An 18,491-nucleotide genomic window follows, 5' to 3' on the forward strand; every position below is an offset into this window, starting at 1 on the left:
GCAGGTGGTTACAGAAATTACACAAAATTTACAACAATTAGAAGTCCCTACTATATATTTTTATAAAAGTAATCTAAAACCAACATTGTACTCTTGCCATGACATTCAACTGCTAAAATTGAGTTGTCGTTAAACTTTTACTACAATGCAAACAGGTTAAATCATATATTCAGAACATTTTATACCATGGTCTGATAAAGACCAGTGAAAGAGGTTGTTACTTATGACACCACTAGTCAGACAAAAGTCTGAAAGTAAACCTGGGCAATTCAAAATTAGCTTTTGATGAAAAAAAACGCAAAAGCAGAAGTTATCTTCAGAGAAAAGTGATTGCCAAAACAATCAGGAGATTCAGAGATATAGGCAGATGAAGCTATCGGTAAATCTTACTAACTGACTTTAGAGCTGCCTCCTACCACCTCCTCAGCCTCCCTGCTGCTCAGTAAGTCTGCTTATCACGTTAAATAAACCAATAGAAGCTTAGGATGAGGGCAAGTTCAAGGACAAGGATCATTTTCAAAGGAAAGGTCAAGATTTTATTAGAAGGTTTAGTTACCTACACTTCTGAATTAATTGGTTGTACTGAAATGCAGTTTTCACTGAAATAAGCATCTGCTTATACAGTTTTTTTTAGCAAGCAGTAATTATTGCATATATGTTACAGATTTATTAAAACATATATTTCCATAGTATACTTTCATCTGTACTGCTTCTTCATCTATTTTAAACTGTGCAAAATTCAGATAATAACCACTGAGACAAAATTAAAACAGGGTTCATAGATTAGATCAATAGCTTCTGGCAGTCTGCAAACTTTATGAACGTACTGCAAAATTGAAATAAGGCCCCAAAGAAAAGTGTTCACCTTGCCAAATCTGTCCAGTTGAGTTTTCTGACACCCATTAAAAAGGCAGGTGACACCAAGGACGGATAGTTGTGAGGTCTTGTTAATAGTTTCATTGCAAGCCATGACTGATTTGAAATTTTTCAACTATGCTACATTTACATGGTTGCTGTGTGAGTAAAGTTTGAATGTATGAGTAACATAAACTCTTTGTCTCCTCTACATAATAATATCATGCTCACTGACCTCGTTTTAATAAAAAGGGCCAATGCAGCACATTTTACACTCCCCCCCAATAAAAGTAACAACATGCTGTAAAAGAAAAAATGGCTGTGCTCAGTTCAGAAAATTTTGTTACCTGCAGAAATGTATGCTAGGTTAATTTACACAACCCAAAATAGTTCAGCTGCATGCCAAAATTACAGGGTGCACAAGGCCCAATAGGATATTTAACTAATTTTATTAACTGTTCCTGTCTACAACTGAATTTTGGCAAAAGACTGTATCCTATGTAGTATCCAGAGAGACTGCAACTTCCTGTTTTAGTCCCGGAGGATTCTGCCTCCAGGAATAAATTTAGCTGCACAAAGCACGTTCCATCTCAGTTTGTTCACTCTGCACACACCCTTTAGAGAAATTCTTCACCCTTTAGTCATTATACTCCAATCATGCACACTGCTTACTGAGCTGTGTCCATATTCACCCCCTCTTGGAATAAGGTTTACATCCCTAATATACAAGAGATTAAGTCAATAGCATATGCACCAATCCACAAAAGTTCCAGCTCCCTCCGCACAGTCTGCTCTAGTTTCTGTGCATGCATTCTGCCAATGCTCTTCCTTTAGCTCCACACTCTTCATACCATCATCTCTTAGGTCTCTCGTTTCTTTCAGAACTTAGGTGTCAATGTGCTTATGCTTGCAACTAGTGGGTTGATTTACTAACCTAAACACACACACACACCAGGTGTGTGTGATTTTCACACAGCAAACGTATTTATCAACCAAAAAGTCTCTAAAAAGTCTCTAAAAGCATATTTCCACTAATGCCATATATGGAAAAATCATGCACATGATGCATATATAATGCTGCTTCACAGTTTAGACAAAAATGGTTAGCTCATGCATTTACATTCCTGGATTCATCAACGCAAGCAACATAACAAAGAGCTAATTTACACCACATTACCTTGCAATTCATTGCAGGGCTTTGAACAACACACCTGCTGGGTGTGTACACACTACAAAGGTGTTTCGATTCCTCCCATAGATCATGCTGGGAGGGAACACACTACAGAGGTGTATACACGTTCGTGGTGTGTTTAAAAGGTTAGTAAATCAACCCCATAGTGTTCAGGCTGGTCTAACATTGACTGGTGATTCAACAGAACAAACTGGTTTATTGTAAGGGTCTAAAGGTCTCTCTCCACCATGGGTCCAACCAACTGCCTTCGGCTGCTTTGTGAATAACCTTGATAGTCTTAGTTTTAGTCTTTTGACCAAAATGCCATTTTAATTTTAGTCATATTTTAGTAATCGGAATAGTTTTAGTTTTAGTCTAATTTTAGTTGACTAAATCAAATGGGTTAGTTAAAGTGTAATATTTAAGCGAGTCTCTAGAATTTCCAAACTCATTATATATTCCTGGAGTAAACCTCTATTAAATTGTTATGACTTAAGATTGTTGGTCCACATGTTCTTGTTCTCATTTGCACAAAATGTAAAATGCATCCATACATCTGCTTCCATCTTTCTCCCTGACGTTGACATGCCTGTACAGTTTGTGCAGCAAGTGCCAAATGCAATAGTCAATCCTAGAATTTTCATTTAGTTCCCAGAATTTTTGTTTTGTTCTTGTTACATTAATTTCTCTATTACTTAGTTTTCTTTAGTTTTTCTCACTAAAAAACATGCAGATGATGAAAAAAAAATGAAAATTTTCATCGACAAAATTAACACTGGCCTTCAAAGCATTGCAATTGTGATCAGTGAATCATGGGTGCTATGCACAGGCTCCTGCAGACTGTTCCTCCATCCCCAGTTGGAATTACTCTTGAACCCTAATACCACAGCATTTCATCTGATGCTATTACATCAGCATAAACTAGCATTTGGCCATTGAACATGACACACTACAGGATTGATTTACAAAAGAACATTTATTTTCCATTCTTATAGGTTTTAAACTGCAATGTTATATATTTTTCCTGTTAATATTCAGTCTTTGTTTAACTAATAAACACAAGAAACATGACAAGAAAACTAAATAACGATTTTTTAAGGAGATAATGGAAGACATTGAAAAAAAATCTGCAATCTCTATCTGATGGCTAAAAAGGAGGATACAAAATATTAATATGCAAAATGTATTTGCCTTACAAAGAAAATAATAATAAATGAAAAAAGACAAATATGTAAAAAACCCTTTATGCATTCCCCTTAAAGAACAAAACTGTTGTTCTTGTTATACCTGTGCTCAGGCATTATCATACCATCCATCAGAAGCAGAGCAGAATTAGATTAGGAACTGTGGCATTCCAAGGACTTCTGGTTTTAGTTCTATAGCTGCCCAAGAAATGTTTTCTATCAGGAAAATCTGTATGGCATGGTGCCACCATTGCACATAGAGTAAATCAAACAGACTTGTCTGAGTTAAACTGTGCCATGCAAAATAAAGGCACAAGGCCGGGCAGACTTTTAGTAGAAACCATACCTGAAATGTAAACTTTTCTTTAGTAAATATAAAAATGTCATCCAACAAGCCTTGATTGTAATCTCAAGGTAATGTATGCATGATTTGCTTTTGATCACTGGAGTCTACTGTAGAAATTCTCGTTTTCGTTTGCTAACTTGGAACAGCTCCATCTCTTCCAAACTTCACATAATACTTAAAATTGAAGGTGTTTGTGTTCAGTTAAAGCACAAATGCAGGCCCGCAAAATGAACTTCTCTTTTTTGCTTCCTTTTGTTCTGTTAAAAGCACCATTTAAATTTTTTTTTATGTCTGTTTAATAAGTGCAAACAAAAACTGTTGGTCATTTCTGAAATTCAGAGCTGTCCCGTGCCTTGTTCACTCAAAAAGTCTAATTGGTCCTCCCAGTTCTCATCTTGGACTGCTGGACAATTACTCCCAATATTGTGAAGATGAGAAGAGTGAGGGATTTAGTAGTTCAGCAAAAGACAACTGGACAGGCTTGACACCATATCTTGTAAATTTTAGGCTACAAATCCAGTGTGTGTTTTAAACCTACAACAGGAAATTAAGAACTGGGTGCAGATTTGACAAATCAACAGGTCTTTTTCTATATGTAATTAGAATAAATAAATAGAACTGGTATCCCACAATTAAACCAACTATTATTGATAAACACTGATACCCATACTGCTATCCACAAGTAAAATTAAGAACTGGGTGCAGATTTGGCATATCAGCAGGTCTTTTTCTGTATTTAATTTGAATAAACAAATAGAAACTGATATCCCACAATTAAACCAACTATTATTGATAAACACTAATACCCATACCCCTAGCCACAAGTATCCGAACCTACAACCCAAGAAGAATGGAGATGTCTTGAGCTGGGTAATGAACATACACTTGTCACTTTATACAAAAATATAAATATATTCAAATTACTTTTATCTCTGCACAAACAATCTATGACAAACATTTAAAATCACTTAAAATCAATAAATGTTAATAAAAACAATTGATTTACTGGTCTTAAATGTTTATCATAGATTTTTTTGTGCAGAGATAAAGGTAATTAAAATGAATGTATATTTTTGTATATAGTAATAAGTGTATAATTATTATCCAGATGAAGACATCTACATTTTTCTTGGGACATTTGGAGGTTTGAAAATGTTTCTGTACTTGCCTTTTAAAAGGACATAACGTGGATAAATGTGAATTTATTGTAGAGATGTACTGAATATGGTTTTTTTTTGCCCTGACATATACTTTAAAGATACAATATTAATAAACGTAAACCTATCATAAATGATATAGGGTGTTTTCATTGTTTTGGAGAAAGCAGATTCCCAGGTCATCCTCTGTTTTCACTACATTAAGTGTTACTCACACTTTATTTAAATTGTAAAGAATATTTAGACTAGAAACAGGATTACTTTTCCTACATTAAAAAGAACGGATCCCGGGGCGCTAGTGAGCAGCCGACTAGCATGGACGTCTGCTAAAATGGCTCCACACCACCCGGGCGTGTGAACGACCATAAACCCGATCATCTTCTCTCCTACCTGCACCCCACCTTACCGCCTGACTCCCTAGACCCTCCGGCACCGCCATGGGCAAAAATCAACCGCCGGCACGGTCCCAGCAGAAGACGCCGGGCTCCTCAAAATCGCCGCCTGAATCCAAGATGGCGGCTGCTCCGGCCTCGCCGGCCGGCCACTCGCCTGAACTGCTGGAGTCAGCAAACGACTCCTCCAATGATGGATTCTCCCCTCAGCCTCCAGAATCGCAACAGGGGACTGAGGTCAGAGATGCAGCCCTCCTGGACAAATTTAAGGTACTCCTGCAGAGGGAGCTGAAAACTGCAACTGACAAACTGGCCACACACTTATCCAAAACATTAGGGAGCAGGGCACCAGGATCCACTACATTGAATACAAGGTGGATGACATTGTCACAGTAATTGACTCTCAGGAAGAAGACCTACACAATGTAAAATCTGACCTTTCCACCGCCCTGCTTAAACTTGAGGATCTGGAAAACAGAAACCGCAGAGGTAACCTTCGCATTAGAGGGGTACCCGAACACGTGGACGATTTGACATCCACCGTCACGTTTCAGGAACTACTCCCGGGCTACCCACTGGAACGCCTCGAACTGGACCGTGTGCATCGCGCCCTGGGCCCAAAGAGGGTTAATGGACCCCCCCCGCGACATCATACTCAAACCCACCTTCTATAAAACGAAGGAAGCTATCGCACAGGCCGCATGGAATCAACGCACCCTGCGCTTCCAGGACTTTGAGTACCAGATATATGCAGACCTGGCACCGCAAACTCTCCTGAAACGAAAAGCTTTGAGGCCCTTCCTCACTACTCTGCAACGTCATGCCATCAACTATAAATGGGGGTTCCCGTTGAAGGCCACCTTCACCCACGACGGCAGGTCATACTCCTTCACCTCCCATGAAGAAGCAGGGCCCCTCCTGGAACAACTGCAACTGTCGCTCCCGATGGTCTCCGATGAAGCCACCCTGGTCAACTTCTACCTCCTCTCCCCCGAAAGAGTGACGCCTAGCCCCACTGTGGGAACGCAGACCCCGCAACACTCGAGATGCACCTGGAAAACTGCGCTCACAATCCCGGCCTCGTCTGGACGAAGGTGACTGACCCCCCAGACCGGAGGCCCATGAGCGAGCCACCCATGGCTACATTACCCTACTTAATCGGCTGGTCGTTTAAGCGGTCCCCCCCTGATTTGGGACCGTCCCGGCCGCGACTCGGATTGAACCCGTTTGGAACTCGTTCCCTGTGGTCCGTAAGTTATCCTGACCCCCGCCCACGGTTCTGGGTTAATCCCGTTAACAGACTGACTTGGTGTTATACAAGGTCATAGTTGGCTTTGCGGTATGCCCACAAGGGGTTTCCGCGTTAACGCTCTGGCTGTTTTCAGGCCCCACCTCACCTCATTATATCGAGGTCCCGACCCCAGCACACCATGGATTGTCCACAGGCTAAGATGCCCACTGGTGGGGCTGGTGGACGAGGACGCCCACAGGGCCCATAGTCCGGAGCCTGATGCTAGTCTGCCGTTCTGCATGTAACCCATGTTTATTATACCAAACCTGTCTGCCCCTGTCATTGTTGGCACTGTTATTGTTTTTCTGATTGTTGTTTTTTGTGATGTTGTTTTCCTCACTGACATATAGGCTCTGCATACCATCCCACAGGCCCCATACCGATCCTCGTCATCTACCGGTGGCAGCCCTAACCTGGGAGACCTGGCACCGACGTTTGCCACCGAGAGCGGGGACCAGGCCTACCCATGTAACTACTGTATTGCTACCCTAAACTGTGTGCTTTAACAATCCGATTGATACACCAAGATCAAGTGGGGTTTGTTCCCTATAGGCAGGCCTCAGACAATACCCGGAAAATCATCCACCTCATTCACCACATGCACTGTACTGACACTCCCGGTATGCTTCTTTCATTAGACCTCCAAAAAGCATTCGACTCCATATCCTGGGACTATCTTTTCTACGTCCTCCGTAAATGGGGATTCCCGAACGATTTCCTTCTTTGGATCAAAGCCTTATACAGCACCCCAACAGCTTCAATTCGCTATCTTAGCGAATTGAAGCTTTTCCCATCTTGGGCGGTACACGCCAGGGATGCCCCCTCTCACCCCTCCTTTTCGTCCTGGCCATTGAACCTTTAGCCCACCTAATCAGAATTAACCCCAATATCCACTGTGTTGTCAAAGGACACACCGACTATAAACTCCATATGTTCGCTGACGACATATTACTCACCCTAAACCAACCCATAATCTCCTGCTCTCAATTTTACAATCTTTTACCCAGGTCTCCAATCTAACTGTCAACGCCTATAAATCCTGCGCTCTTAACATCTCCCTGACGCCACAACAAGTTAATTCCCTTAGTCATAACTTCCACTTTAAATGGCACGCTTCCCACTTAAAATATCTGGGAGTAAACATTTCCCACACCTATGATACTTTGTACGCTGCTAACTACCCTCCACTCTTTCAAACTCTTAGGGACCTCCTGTCCTCCTGGACACGACACAACCTCTCCTGGATGGGCAAAATTGCTATACCTTTTTCGCACTCTGCCCATTCCTATCCCCCGCAAGGCAATTGAGCGGTTCCAGGCCCAGGTTGTGTCCTTTGTTTGGAGTACGAGACGCCCCAGAGTATCCAGGTTCACTCTACATATCCACAAACGTGATGGGGGCCTTGGCCTCCCAAACTTTCGGAAATATTACCTAGCGGCACACAATCGCCTCGATAGTTAGCTTTTTCCAGTCCCCCCCACAACCCACTTTGGGTAGACCCGGAGGCAACACAATGTAGCCCATATTCATTACGCGCCCTGCCCTGGTTGCCCCCCAATCAACGCCCTCCCTCTATGAGCCCCATTTTGACCCACACCTTCTCCCTATGGGACTCCACTAGATATTCCAGTAACTTACAGTCCTCGCACCTCCCGCTACTCACTATATTAGGTAACCCTCTGTTCCCCCCGGGACTAGACTCCCCACGGGCATTCACATGGTGGGCTTCCACAGGACTGACATACCTCTATGATCTGCTAGACGGCGGATCGGTCCGCCGTTGGGAATATTTTAGGAACAGGAAGGGAGCACCACTCGCTGAACATTTCAGATACCTTCAAATTCGAAATTGGGCCAAATCAGCACTCACACAATCTCCACCTCGGGCAGGCCTAACAGTATTTGAGCACACCTGTAAACGCGACCCACTCAGTCCTAAACTGGTCTCACTGATCTACTCCCAGCTCAACTGTTTGACCTCCCCTAACAGACACCCCTACGTGGGGAAATGGGAGAGGGACCTCGGCACATCACAACCACCAGAGAAATGCTCAATCAACGTCTCCTCAGCGGAAACGGCCTTCCAATCCCTCACGCGATGGTACTTGGTACCGTCCAGATTAGCCCATCTCCATCCCTCGCACTCATCATCTTGCTTTAGGGGATGCTCATCAGTAGGCGATGTCCTCCACACGTGGTGGACCTGCCCCATGCTTGCCAGGTTTTGGTCGAGAGTCTTCCGTATGCTAGAAAGACTGTTCTCAATACAGCTCCGCAAGGACCCTTGGCTGGCCTTACTGCACCTTAAATCTCCGCTCCTCACAAAAAGCCAACACCGCCTAGCCACACGTCCTGCTGGCGGCTAAACAAACTATTGCCTCGGCGTGGAAAAAGCAATTTGTACCCTTTTGGGGAAGTCACGCGGCGTATGGATTTTTTCTGCTTAAACGAGAAGCTGACTAGCATCCTCGCAGACACCAACAAATCTTTCACTAAGATCTGGCAACCATGGATAGATTATGCCCATCCCTCCTTGGCCTCAACAAGTCTCTCAGCCCTTTAGGCTCCTGAGACAAAAAGGCTCACTCCGGACGAACCCAGTGCCCCCCTCCCCCCCTCCTTCCTTCTTTCTCCAACCCCCCTCTCTTTCTCACCTCTGGGACTACAACTGTATGGATTCCCTTATCCGGGTAGTCCCTAGCCCACCCCAACAAGACTTTATCCTGAAAGACCTGGTGACCATTCACCCACAAGTTTACGCCATTGGTAAAAAATCGCCGTTTCCATGTTTCTATGATATGTACGTATGCATATCAATGCTGATCATTGTGTCTTGTATCCTATATGCCGCTGAAAACTTAATAAAAAACTTTGAAACGAAAAAGAACGGATCCCGGCTGCTTCTTTATTTGCATTCTGAACATAAAGCACTTGCTCAGCAGATGTATCTTTATCCAAATACATGCATAAAAAAGGAAAATACAAATACAATGGGGACTTGAGGTCATGGCACTTATTAAGCAAGATCCTTCTTGAGGCGTAGGGATGATTTAGATGTTTTGGAGTAGAACACGAAAGCTTTAGTGGCATGATTTTGTCTTCATTCTGTATAACTGTATCAGAGATTATAAGATGCTGAGTAACTTTTCTTCCTAATGACTAACATGTGAGAGAAAACAATACAATTTGGAAGCCTTGTGGAGGAGTTCAAGTAAAAAATTCACATGCCTAGTTACTATTACATCATGTAATGTGAAACTTGTAAACCCCATTTACACTTGTGCATTTTTGGCTTATGGGCACCCAGCTGTTTGTTTCTCCCCACCCCTCTCCCATACACATCTCCCCATCAGGCTTTTAGCAACCTGGGATGCTTTGGCCAGCGTCCCACCCGCATACACATCTCTCCATCCGCTCTGGTTGCTAAGAGCCAGACAGGGAGATGTGTATGGCCCTCCTGGCTCTTAGCAACTTGGGACGCTCTTTCTGGTGTCCCACCCAGCTCCTGACAACCAGTGACATCACTGATTGCCAGGAGCTGGGCGGGACGCTGGCCAGAGAGTACCTCGTTGCTAAGAGCCGGGCGGAGAGAAGTGTATGGGAGAGGGGTGGGGAGAAACAAAGAGTCAACTGTCTATGTGGGTCAGCAAACTTTTGCTTACCCACATGGCAGCACCTCCTTTCAAGTCGCACCCAGGGCATGTGCCCTATGTTCCATATCCTCTATACGCCACTAGATGTCATGGGTCAGTTTCCTCCTTTGGCAGTGGCAGGTCCTAAATGCTGCAGAAAACAGTGCCACTTAAAAGGAGAACTATGAGATTAGGGCTTTTCCCCATAGTTCTCCTTAGGGTAACGGGAGTACACAAACTAGCATCCTCCCATCACCCTAAGCTCAGTATACCGCGAGCTACAGCTCGAGGTATACTGAGACGCCGCAGCTGAAGCGGATCTCGACAATTATGTCTTAATCCGCCCAGCTACGTGAGTGACAGCTGGCTCTGCCTATCTAGAGGCAGAGCCACCTGTACCCGCCCTCTCCCCCCATCCGTTCCGCCAGTCATCGCTGGAGGATTGGGGAGGGGGGAATCCAGCCACTCCCCTGTCACGGCAGAGAGCTGTGACAGGATCGAGAAGTGAGCGAACGCTGGTATGTGTTCGCTCACCTCCCGATCTACTGAGCCGACCTGTGACAGTCTCATTGTCACAGGTCAGCTAGAACTATGAGGTGAGTGAAAAGCACTCACCTCATAGTTCTCCTTTAATGACATGCTCTCTGCAGCATTCTTCTGTTAGTCCGTGGTGGCTTGTTGGGCAAGCGGGAAGTGAAATTGATCACACTAGGTGTCATTTAACCTGGAAGAAGACCAGCGCTGGATGGCAGAGGAATTAGTCTGTGTAGACAATGCTGGAGATAGGGCGAGTATAGAAATGAGTGTTGCTTTTTAATGTTTTAAAGTGTATTTCCAGTTTTGCAGCCAAATTTGGATAACACCTACTTTAAATTTGTTACATGTTCTCATTCATAAAGCAAACTTTAATTCTTTCCACAATCAGATGTTAAACAAAAATGAAAATCAAAGGAAATTTCGAACAACAATTGTCAAGCCTCTGATGGCATTATCGAATGTTCAGAATGGATTTGTCGTAGGAATGTTCGTGTTAAAATCTACCTGTGTATACCCTACTTAATTAACCCTGTCTTTGCTGTGCTTTCAGATCTCAATATCACTAAACTAGATTGACAGTGACAGTGTGGCCTCTTGTTTGTTGTTAAAGCCTGATGAAAACATTTGTTTGTGAGTACTTTTATCCCTTGTTTTATTTATTGTAATAAACGATTTTACACACGGAGGTGGCGCTCTGTTCCCTTTTGTTTTCTATGTTCGTGGTGGAAGCCCCAGAGCCTTGGATGAGCAGCCCCTCAAGTCTGTGTAAAAAAACTGTGATAAACTGTTGAAAACTTTGAGTGTGCAACAGCAAGTGGATTGTTCAGCTGGCAGCCATTAGCGCCAAGAGCTAAATAAAACTTTTTTTGTCTGATAGATTTGAACACTGTCTCTCTGAACAAAGGATTTATGTTAATAATAGGAATCCCAGACTGTCCCTATTCTTTCTATGTGGACAGACAGAGTTGTCACTTTGAATCTGTAGCGTGAAGCCCCAAAGGCGGCTACACAGACACTTCAAAAATATTTCTAGGTATGCTGTGTGAATAGGAACATGTAACAAACATGTAGTAGGGCGTTTCTTAAATTTGGCTGCAAATGTTGAGATACACCTTAAGCTCACTTTAAGTGTTAACTTTTTTGTTAAGTTGCATGTCTTATTTCTGCTGCATTGGAATTTATTTTATTCCTCTAAACAAGTCAGCGGGAATGCACAGTTAATAAATGTTATACAAAAGACAAACACATTATCAATCATTCAAAAATGCATCATATACACATCTCAAAAGCAATACATTTTTTTTGAGAAAGTACCTAAAAACGTGCTTTCTCGTCATTGCATTTGACTGTCTTCTGAGTCTAACTCTCATGGACACTAAGCCTAACCTTGGCTAATGGTTAGGTTAAGGATGCTTGGGAAGGTTTCACAATGTACATTCACAACTCTCTGATGACCAAATTATATGTTCTTTGAAACTACAAACATTCTCAAAAGTAATGTTTGTTTTTCAAATTGGCTACAGAACAGCAAAGCCTCAGTTATACAATACATATTGAAAATGATTACATGCAATCTCCTATTTAGGCTTAGCTATTATTTCTAGTTTTACATTTCAGCCAGCAGGGAATTTAATGGGCAAAGCAGCCAATGGGGATGATATACTAAAGGCAAATAGGCTATCCACTTTGCAAGGGAATTTTCACTCAGCTTTGTAATTGAGGTGAAGATCTGCTGACTTCCAGCATCCAGTCATATACAAGCAAAAATACTTTTTTTTTAACATTTTCTTTGCACATGATTGGGTATTCTTTGCAAGGTAAAATTTAAACTCATTCACTAAACTAAGAGAAAATTCCCTTGCAAAGTGCAAATGCCCTTGCAAAATTAACAGTCAATTTGCCTTTAGTAAATCAACCCCAAATACTCGTGGTGAACACAGAATGGAAGAAATGGAACCTATTCAACTTAATGTTTAGGTGCAATAACTTATCGCAACGAATCCACCTCCATCTTCCCCTGGTCTCACTTCAGTGAGCTGTGATTGTTGATATGGGTTACTGAACTTAGTGAATAGCACTAAGCCCCCTTCATTGATTATGCCTGTCTTAATCAATGGAGAGGTAACTTTAACACATGCAAATTGTATAGGACGCGGTGTGGGAAAAATTAAGAAAATTGGATATAAAAATGTGTTGATTAGATCTCTAAGTATAACATTAACTATACTGTTTCAGTTGCCCAAGTTGCTAAACTGTTAACTGATCTCTTAAACCAGACAACCAGAATAATCAGTGTTTAGGGTTCTTTTTCAAAGAGTGGTTCGAGACAGCAACTAGAGACATTCACCTAGCTAGCTACTAATACTATCCAGCAAATGCACTAACTGTGCTAAGGTCAGAGAGTTCACTAAGTATTGTTATACCCTTGCAGTGGGGCTTCCCCACACTGCAAGGATTAAGTGCTCCTTTTTGTCTAGGGTGTAAACTATTTTTTTTTTATAACCACCTGAATCTCTGAGCCGGCTGGCTGTTAGACTGGTCCTTCCAGCCTCTCTCCCTCTCCACTCCAGAGTCATCAAGTCCAATACACTGTGTATAGGAGGTGAGAATGCCATGGGACATACCATCGCTGCGACAGGCTGGATGGAGTGGTCTAGAAGCCAGTCATCTATGAGGTTCTGGTGAGTATAACCTTTTTGTTTTACACCCTAAACAAAAACAAGGACTTAACCCTTGCAGTGCAGGGGTATCCTCACTGCAAGGGTTAAGAATAATGTTTTCCTGGAGTTCTTCTTTAATATGAGCTCTGTGTGATCCTCTGCACACACGGAGCTACATAGCGAATCACTAGGAATGTACTTTCTAAAGCCTGTGCTCTGTGACTTCTCTTTCTAGTTCCTGAAACACCAATCACATTCAAGGTTCCAAAGCAGGTTGGAATTGAATAGAAAAGTGTTGGTGTGGTATTATTCTGCATGAGGTTTTCTAAGTGTGCAAGGCGGTGTTCTAGTACGACCAGCAGGTCTGTTCTGGGATCACCAGATTACAGACAAAATTGAATGGGATTGCCAAGTAGAGTACAGCAATGTCTGCACGAAAAGATGAACCATCTTTTTTTTTTTTTTTATTCTGACATCACTCGTGTCAGAATAAAGAAAAAAAAAGACACAGCAGTGTTTCTCTCCTGGGCGGCCGGGAGCGGGAGGCTCCCAGAGCTCCCGGGAGAGTTTTTTTTTTTACAGCAGCAGAGCCGCCGGACAATAGGAAACTATTGGGCGGAGCTAGCTGTCACTGCTAGCTCCGCACAATCGTTTTCTATTTACTTTTTTCACTCTTTTTCTGTTCTGCTCGGTGCCTCTGAGGGACCGAGCAGAACAGCCGAGCCAAATGCCGCTCAGCGGCATTCGGCTATTCTCTCACTGCTGTTCGGGATCTTTCAGAATAGCCCGAACAGCAGTGTGAAGCCTGCCGGAGGTTCGGCTCAGCCGATCCAGATGTTGGATCGGCTGAGTCGAACTCCTTCTGCACTTCGGGTCAGCCGAACATGCTGAGCATGTTCGGCTGATCCGAAGCCACACGAAGCAAGCCGATGTACGGCTGATTTCAGCCGATGTACGGCTGAAATTAGCCGTACCAGCCTGAAGTGAATAGCCGAACAGTGTTCGGCTCACTTCACTTCAGATCGGTCATTCACTCGGCTGCCCTCGGCAGCTTAGTGAATAGACCCCTATATCTTGACCTTGTGTTTGTCATTGACTTGTAGGTTCCAATAGCCAGTCAGTGCCACAAGCATTAGACTTACACTGGTGGAGGCCACTGCTTCTTGGACACTTTTTGTGATAAACTCCTGTGTAATCCTCCTGGTAGGTAATTCATTGTAGAGGGAGTTGATTAAAGCCACTTTAGCTGCATCTCTCCGTGCTTCTGCCCTGCTGGTGCAGTACTGCGGAAACAAAATGTGTACAAAAAATATCAGTATACCCAATAAATAACTGAGCTCTGCAACAAATTCAGACAATTATGACAAGTCAAACTTTAATTTTGTTGACAAAAACAAGTCACTTAAGGTGAATTCCTAATTGGTCAATGGCAGGGTCTATTTTCACAGTCATCATGTGAGCAATCTCAGTGTTGTAATTAGAAAAATTGCATCATCTGCTTTTCTTGTAGCCCTATTGTAACACTAAACCCAAATCACAAAAACAAATATAATGATTCTTACCTTTTGATTACTCATTTAATTGTGTGTGATTAGCTTTCTTTGATTCTATATCAATAAAAAGTAATTTTAAAGATCTAAGCCTCATGCTTCCTATTTGCTAGGCAAACCCCTTGTAGTTTTGCTGTAGGTGTAATGTAGTCACCGACCTTGGGCTATTTCCGATGTGTACTACAATGCTTCATGCTGGTGCTTCTAGCAGTAAAACCTGGTGTTTTTTTATGTTCCACCAATGGCTTATCTGACTGACAGCGGTATTAGTGGGCATGCATGTGTACTGCGGAATGCTGGGGCAAGTAATCTTGGGAGATGTAGTATGAGGCAAGCAGTGCTCGTCTATAATTGTACATCCATGCTTATCAGAAGTTCAGAACCAATGCTACCGAGGCTTGTGGATATAACAAAAACTAGGGTAATGAAAACAACAGGCAGAAAGCTCCTTTAAGGGCAAAGAAACATGAGTTGCTGGCTTATATATCTTGGTCAACTGGCACTTTTTTTTAACTATAGTTTAGGGACAATTTAGAGTTTAAAAGCCAAAGTAAGGGTTTGTGTCAAAATGCATTGGACTGCTTTGCTCCCTTTTTGGTTTTGTAAATATATCATTCAAAGCATTTTGTTATATCTGTTTGATAAGTGAAAAACAATACCCGTTGAACATGTTGAACGAGTCCGGTAATGGCAGTGCAGTTCTTTATTCAGCATTGTAACAAAACTCTACGTTACTATTAATCCCAACAATTATAACACAGGATTACTGCCCGCCTATTCAAACAAAGATAAGAGATTAGCTAAGCGATACCTTCTGGCATACAGAATAAGACCATATGTACTGCATACAATACCTCCTAACATGAGATCAGCCCCACTTCCACCTTGGCTTCCTCTTCTCCAGCTTTGAACTTTACTCGGCTCAATCCTATTTCCTGTCTCTCTGTTCTACCTTTATGACACTGTTCTTTTCTCTGCTTCTTTCTTTATATCAGCACAACAGACACATTCCAGCTATTTTTTCCAGGCTATACTCTGCAGATCTGTATATTCTCCATCTGCTGACACATGATACCAATCACTCCATACAATAACTTAACCCTGGGCCTGCAGTCAGCATGTAGATTTTCTAAATCTGGAGCGATTTTGGTTATCTCTAAAGTCCTTTGATCTGGTGGTAAACTATGCTTCCCTGCTCTCTCGATGAGTGGGGCATGTGTCATGTTGATGGGTATATTTGATACATATTGATGATGGTTTTTACGATCCAGCACACATGACATTATTGAAATGAAAACCATTCTGTAAATTGTTTTCTCATCACAGTGTTGGGGGTCAGAAAGTAATGTGATACTAGCTGGAAGTTTCTGTCAGAGGCTATCTACACATATAAGAGAAGGAATGTATTAAGACATATACATAAAACCCACTTTATACTTTAGTTAGGAAATTAGTTATCTAACTAACCATGACATATTGGGATACTGACCTCGCCATGGAAATAAGTATGTTGAAATTAGCTATCGTTAATTTAAATCAATGGTTTTGTTATGAATGAAGAATGATGGTAATACTATATGGTAAAGTTATATTTCCAGCAAAATGGCATTTTGACTGATAGTCTTCTTTAAAAGGATTTCCATCATGAAAAATGAGAGAGCGCATTACCAGTACCCTGAGGCACTTCAATGATCTTTATTTTTACTGAAGCTGGCAATCTATGGCTTTTTTCATTTTGGGATTAAAGAGCTAAATATTGGGATTTAGTATACACCGATCAGCCATAACATTGTGACCACTGAGAGGTCAAGTGATTATCTTGTTACAGTGACACCTGGAAGTGGGTGGGATATGTTAGGCAGCAAGTGAACATTTTGTCCCTGAAGTTAATGTGTGGGAAGCAGAAAAAATGGGCAAGCATAAGGATTTCAGCGACTTTGAAGGGCCACATTGTGATGGCTAGATGACTTGGTCAGAGCCAGGGCCGTAGCAAGGGCGAGGCAAGCAAGATTGTTTAGATTTTTTTATTATCAGATTACAATTAATTTTAATTCTAAGGAGTTTTAACTGTTGTTATACCTTTTGGCAATCCACTGCCTGCACTGCTAACATGTGAAGTCTACTAGTGGCCTCTGGAGGTAATCAGTAATTATATGATTCACCCTTGGGCTATATAAGGAAGCCTTAGCCATACCTTAGTATGTGAACCTTTCCTGTAAAAAGTCTACAAGTTTACAGGGGTACAGGTACTCCTAGAATGAGATCCTAATAGGTTGGACTTGATGGACTAATGTCTTTATTCAACCTCAAATACTATGTAACTATGTAACTATGTAAGTCAAGGGACAAAATGCATCAGAAAGGATACCGAGGTTATATCACAGGTGACTAGCAGGTGGATTTCTGGTTCCGGTTTGCTTAGGTGGAACCGATTGATTGTTTGCTGCAAGGCACTTTAATTCTGGCTCTATTGTAAGTGTGTTTTATTGTGGCAAAAAATTCAATTTTTTTTAATGTACTTCATTATTCCTCCTTACACCTCTAGCAACGTTTTGGGACCATGCGGCCCCTTCCTCAGGCATACAGAGAGTGTTTGCCTGAGGAAGGGGCCGCAGGGTCCCGAAACGTTGCTAGAGGTGTTATCACTTGGGTCAATAAACGTATTGACTTGATCATTTGGAGTGCCGGTGACTTTATTATTTTTTTTATACTTTAACAGGGTTATTCACAAATTGGTGAAGAGTTTGGAGAAGTGAACAATCTAGGACAATATAGCTGAACTGGAAAGTGAGATGAATTGGAGAATTTCTCCAAATCAACTATTTTGGCCTAGATTGTTTACTTCTCCTGCCTTCTCCAAACTCTTCAACCTTTTGTGAATAGCCCTGCAATTGTACACTGATATAATTGATAAGATGCATTGCATTTTATATATTTATATGCTGGAGAAAAACAGTTCAATATTAGCATACCTTCCAACTTTCTCAGATGAAGAAAAGGGACATTATCTAGCAGTGTATTGAGGCAATGGAAACACCACTGCCACTCCCCCAATTATGTGGACCAATAAGGTGATATTAAAGCCTATTTTTTTAAAATTTGTAATGTAAGGAGACCCTCCTTTGCTGGAGGCTGTTGCTTTTTTTCTTTAAAAGTTTTTAATTCCTCATTTTCTAGTGGGTCCCCGCAGCTCTCTTCCCCTCGCCCCCTGTCACCATCGTTCTAATGGGGGCACCCGTGCGCGCTTGTGCCCGCAGTGGCTGTGTGCGTCCATAGAAACACACAGCCCTGTGGCACATCCCTTCCCTCTTTGATTGATGTCCTATGGCTCCTCTGCCATCAGTATCCTCCCCCCGCAACTCAGACGTTCGGAGGATCGCTTCGGCACCGGCGGCGGGGACGAGCGCAGCTGACAGGTAAGTGTGGGGGGGGGGGACTGGGGTAGAAAAAAGGTGCTGGGCCGTTTTTACCCTAATGCAGAGAATGCATTAGGGTAAAAAACGCCCAGACCTAAATACTACTTTAAGAATTTATATGAGAAATGTGATTGCTTAAACCCAGAATAGTTTTTTTTCACCATTATGTTTCCTTTATACTGGCTTTTTCAAATAGCAAACAAGATAACATAAGACATAAGATAAAGATTTTAGTGCTGAATAATATTTTTAGTAGTTAAGTAGAATATTTTCATAGACATCTGTACATCCAGCCTGGGG

The 18,491-nt window shown here is 42.2% G+C and overlaps 1 protein-coding gene across 1 annotated transcript in view; it reads right to left on the reverse strand.

The window, feature by feature from the left end:
* The window catches only part of LIX1 (limb and CNS expressed 1), a 129,604-nt gene that overhangs the window by 47,321 nt on the left and 63,792 nt on the right, over positions 1-18,491 (reverse strand). The window contains exon 3 of the mRNA XM_018560222.1: positions 14,368-14,508. Coding sequence (XP_018415724.1) covers positions 14,368-14,508 — 141 coding nt within the window. The remainder of the gene's footprint in view (positions 1-14,367; positions 14,509-18,491) is intronic.

The sequence above is a fragment of the Nanorana parkeri genome, unplaced genomic scaffold (assembly GCF_000935625.1).
Source record: "Nanorana parkeri isolate BGI_ZX_2015 unplaced genomic scaffold, ASM93562v1 scaffold441, whole genome shotgun sequence".
Lineage (NCBI taxonomy): Eukaryota > Metazoa > Chordata > Amphibia > Anura > Dicroglossidae > Nanorana > Nanorana parkeri.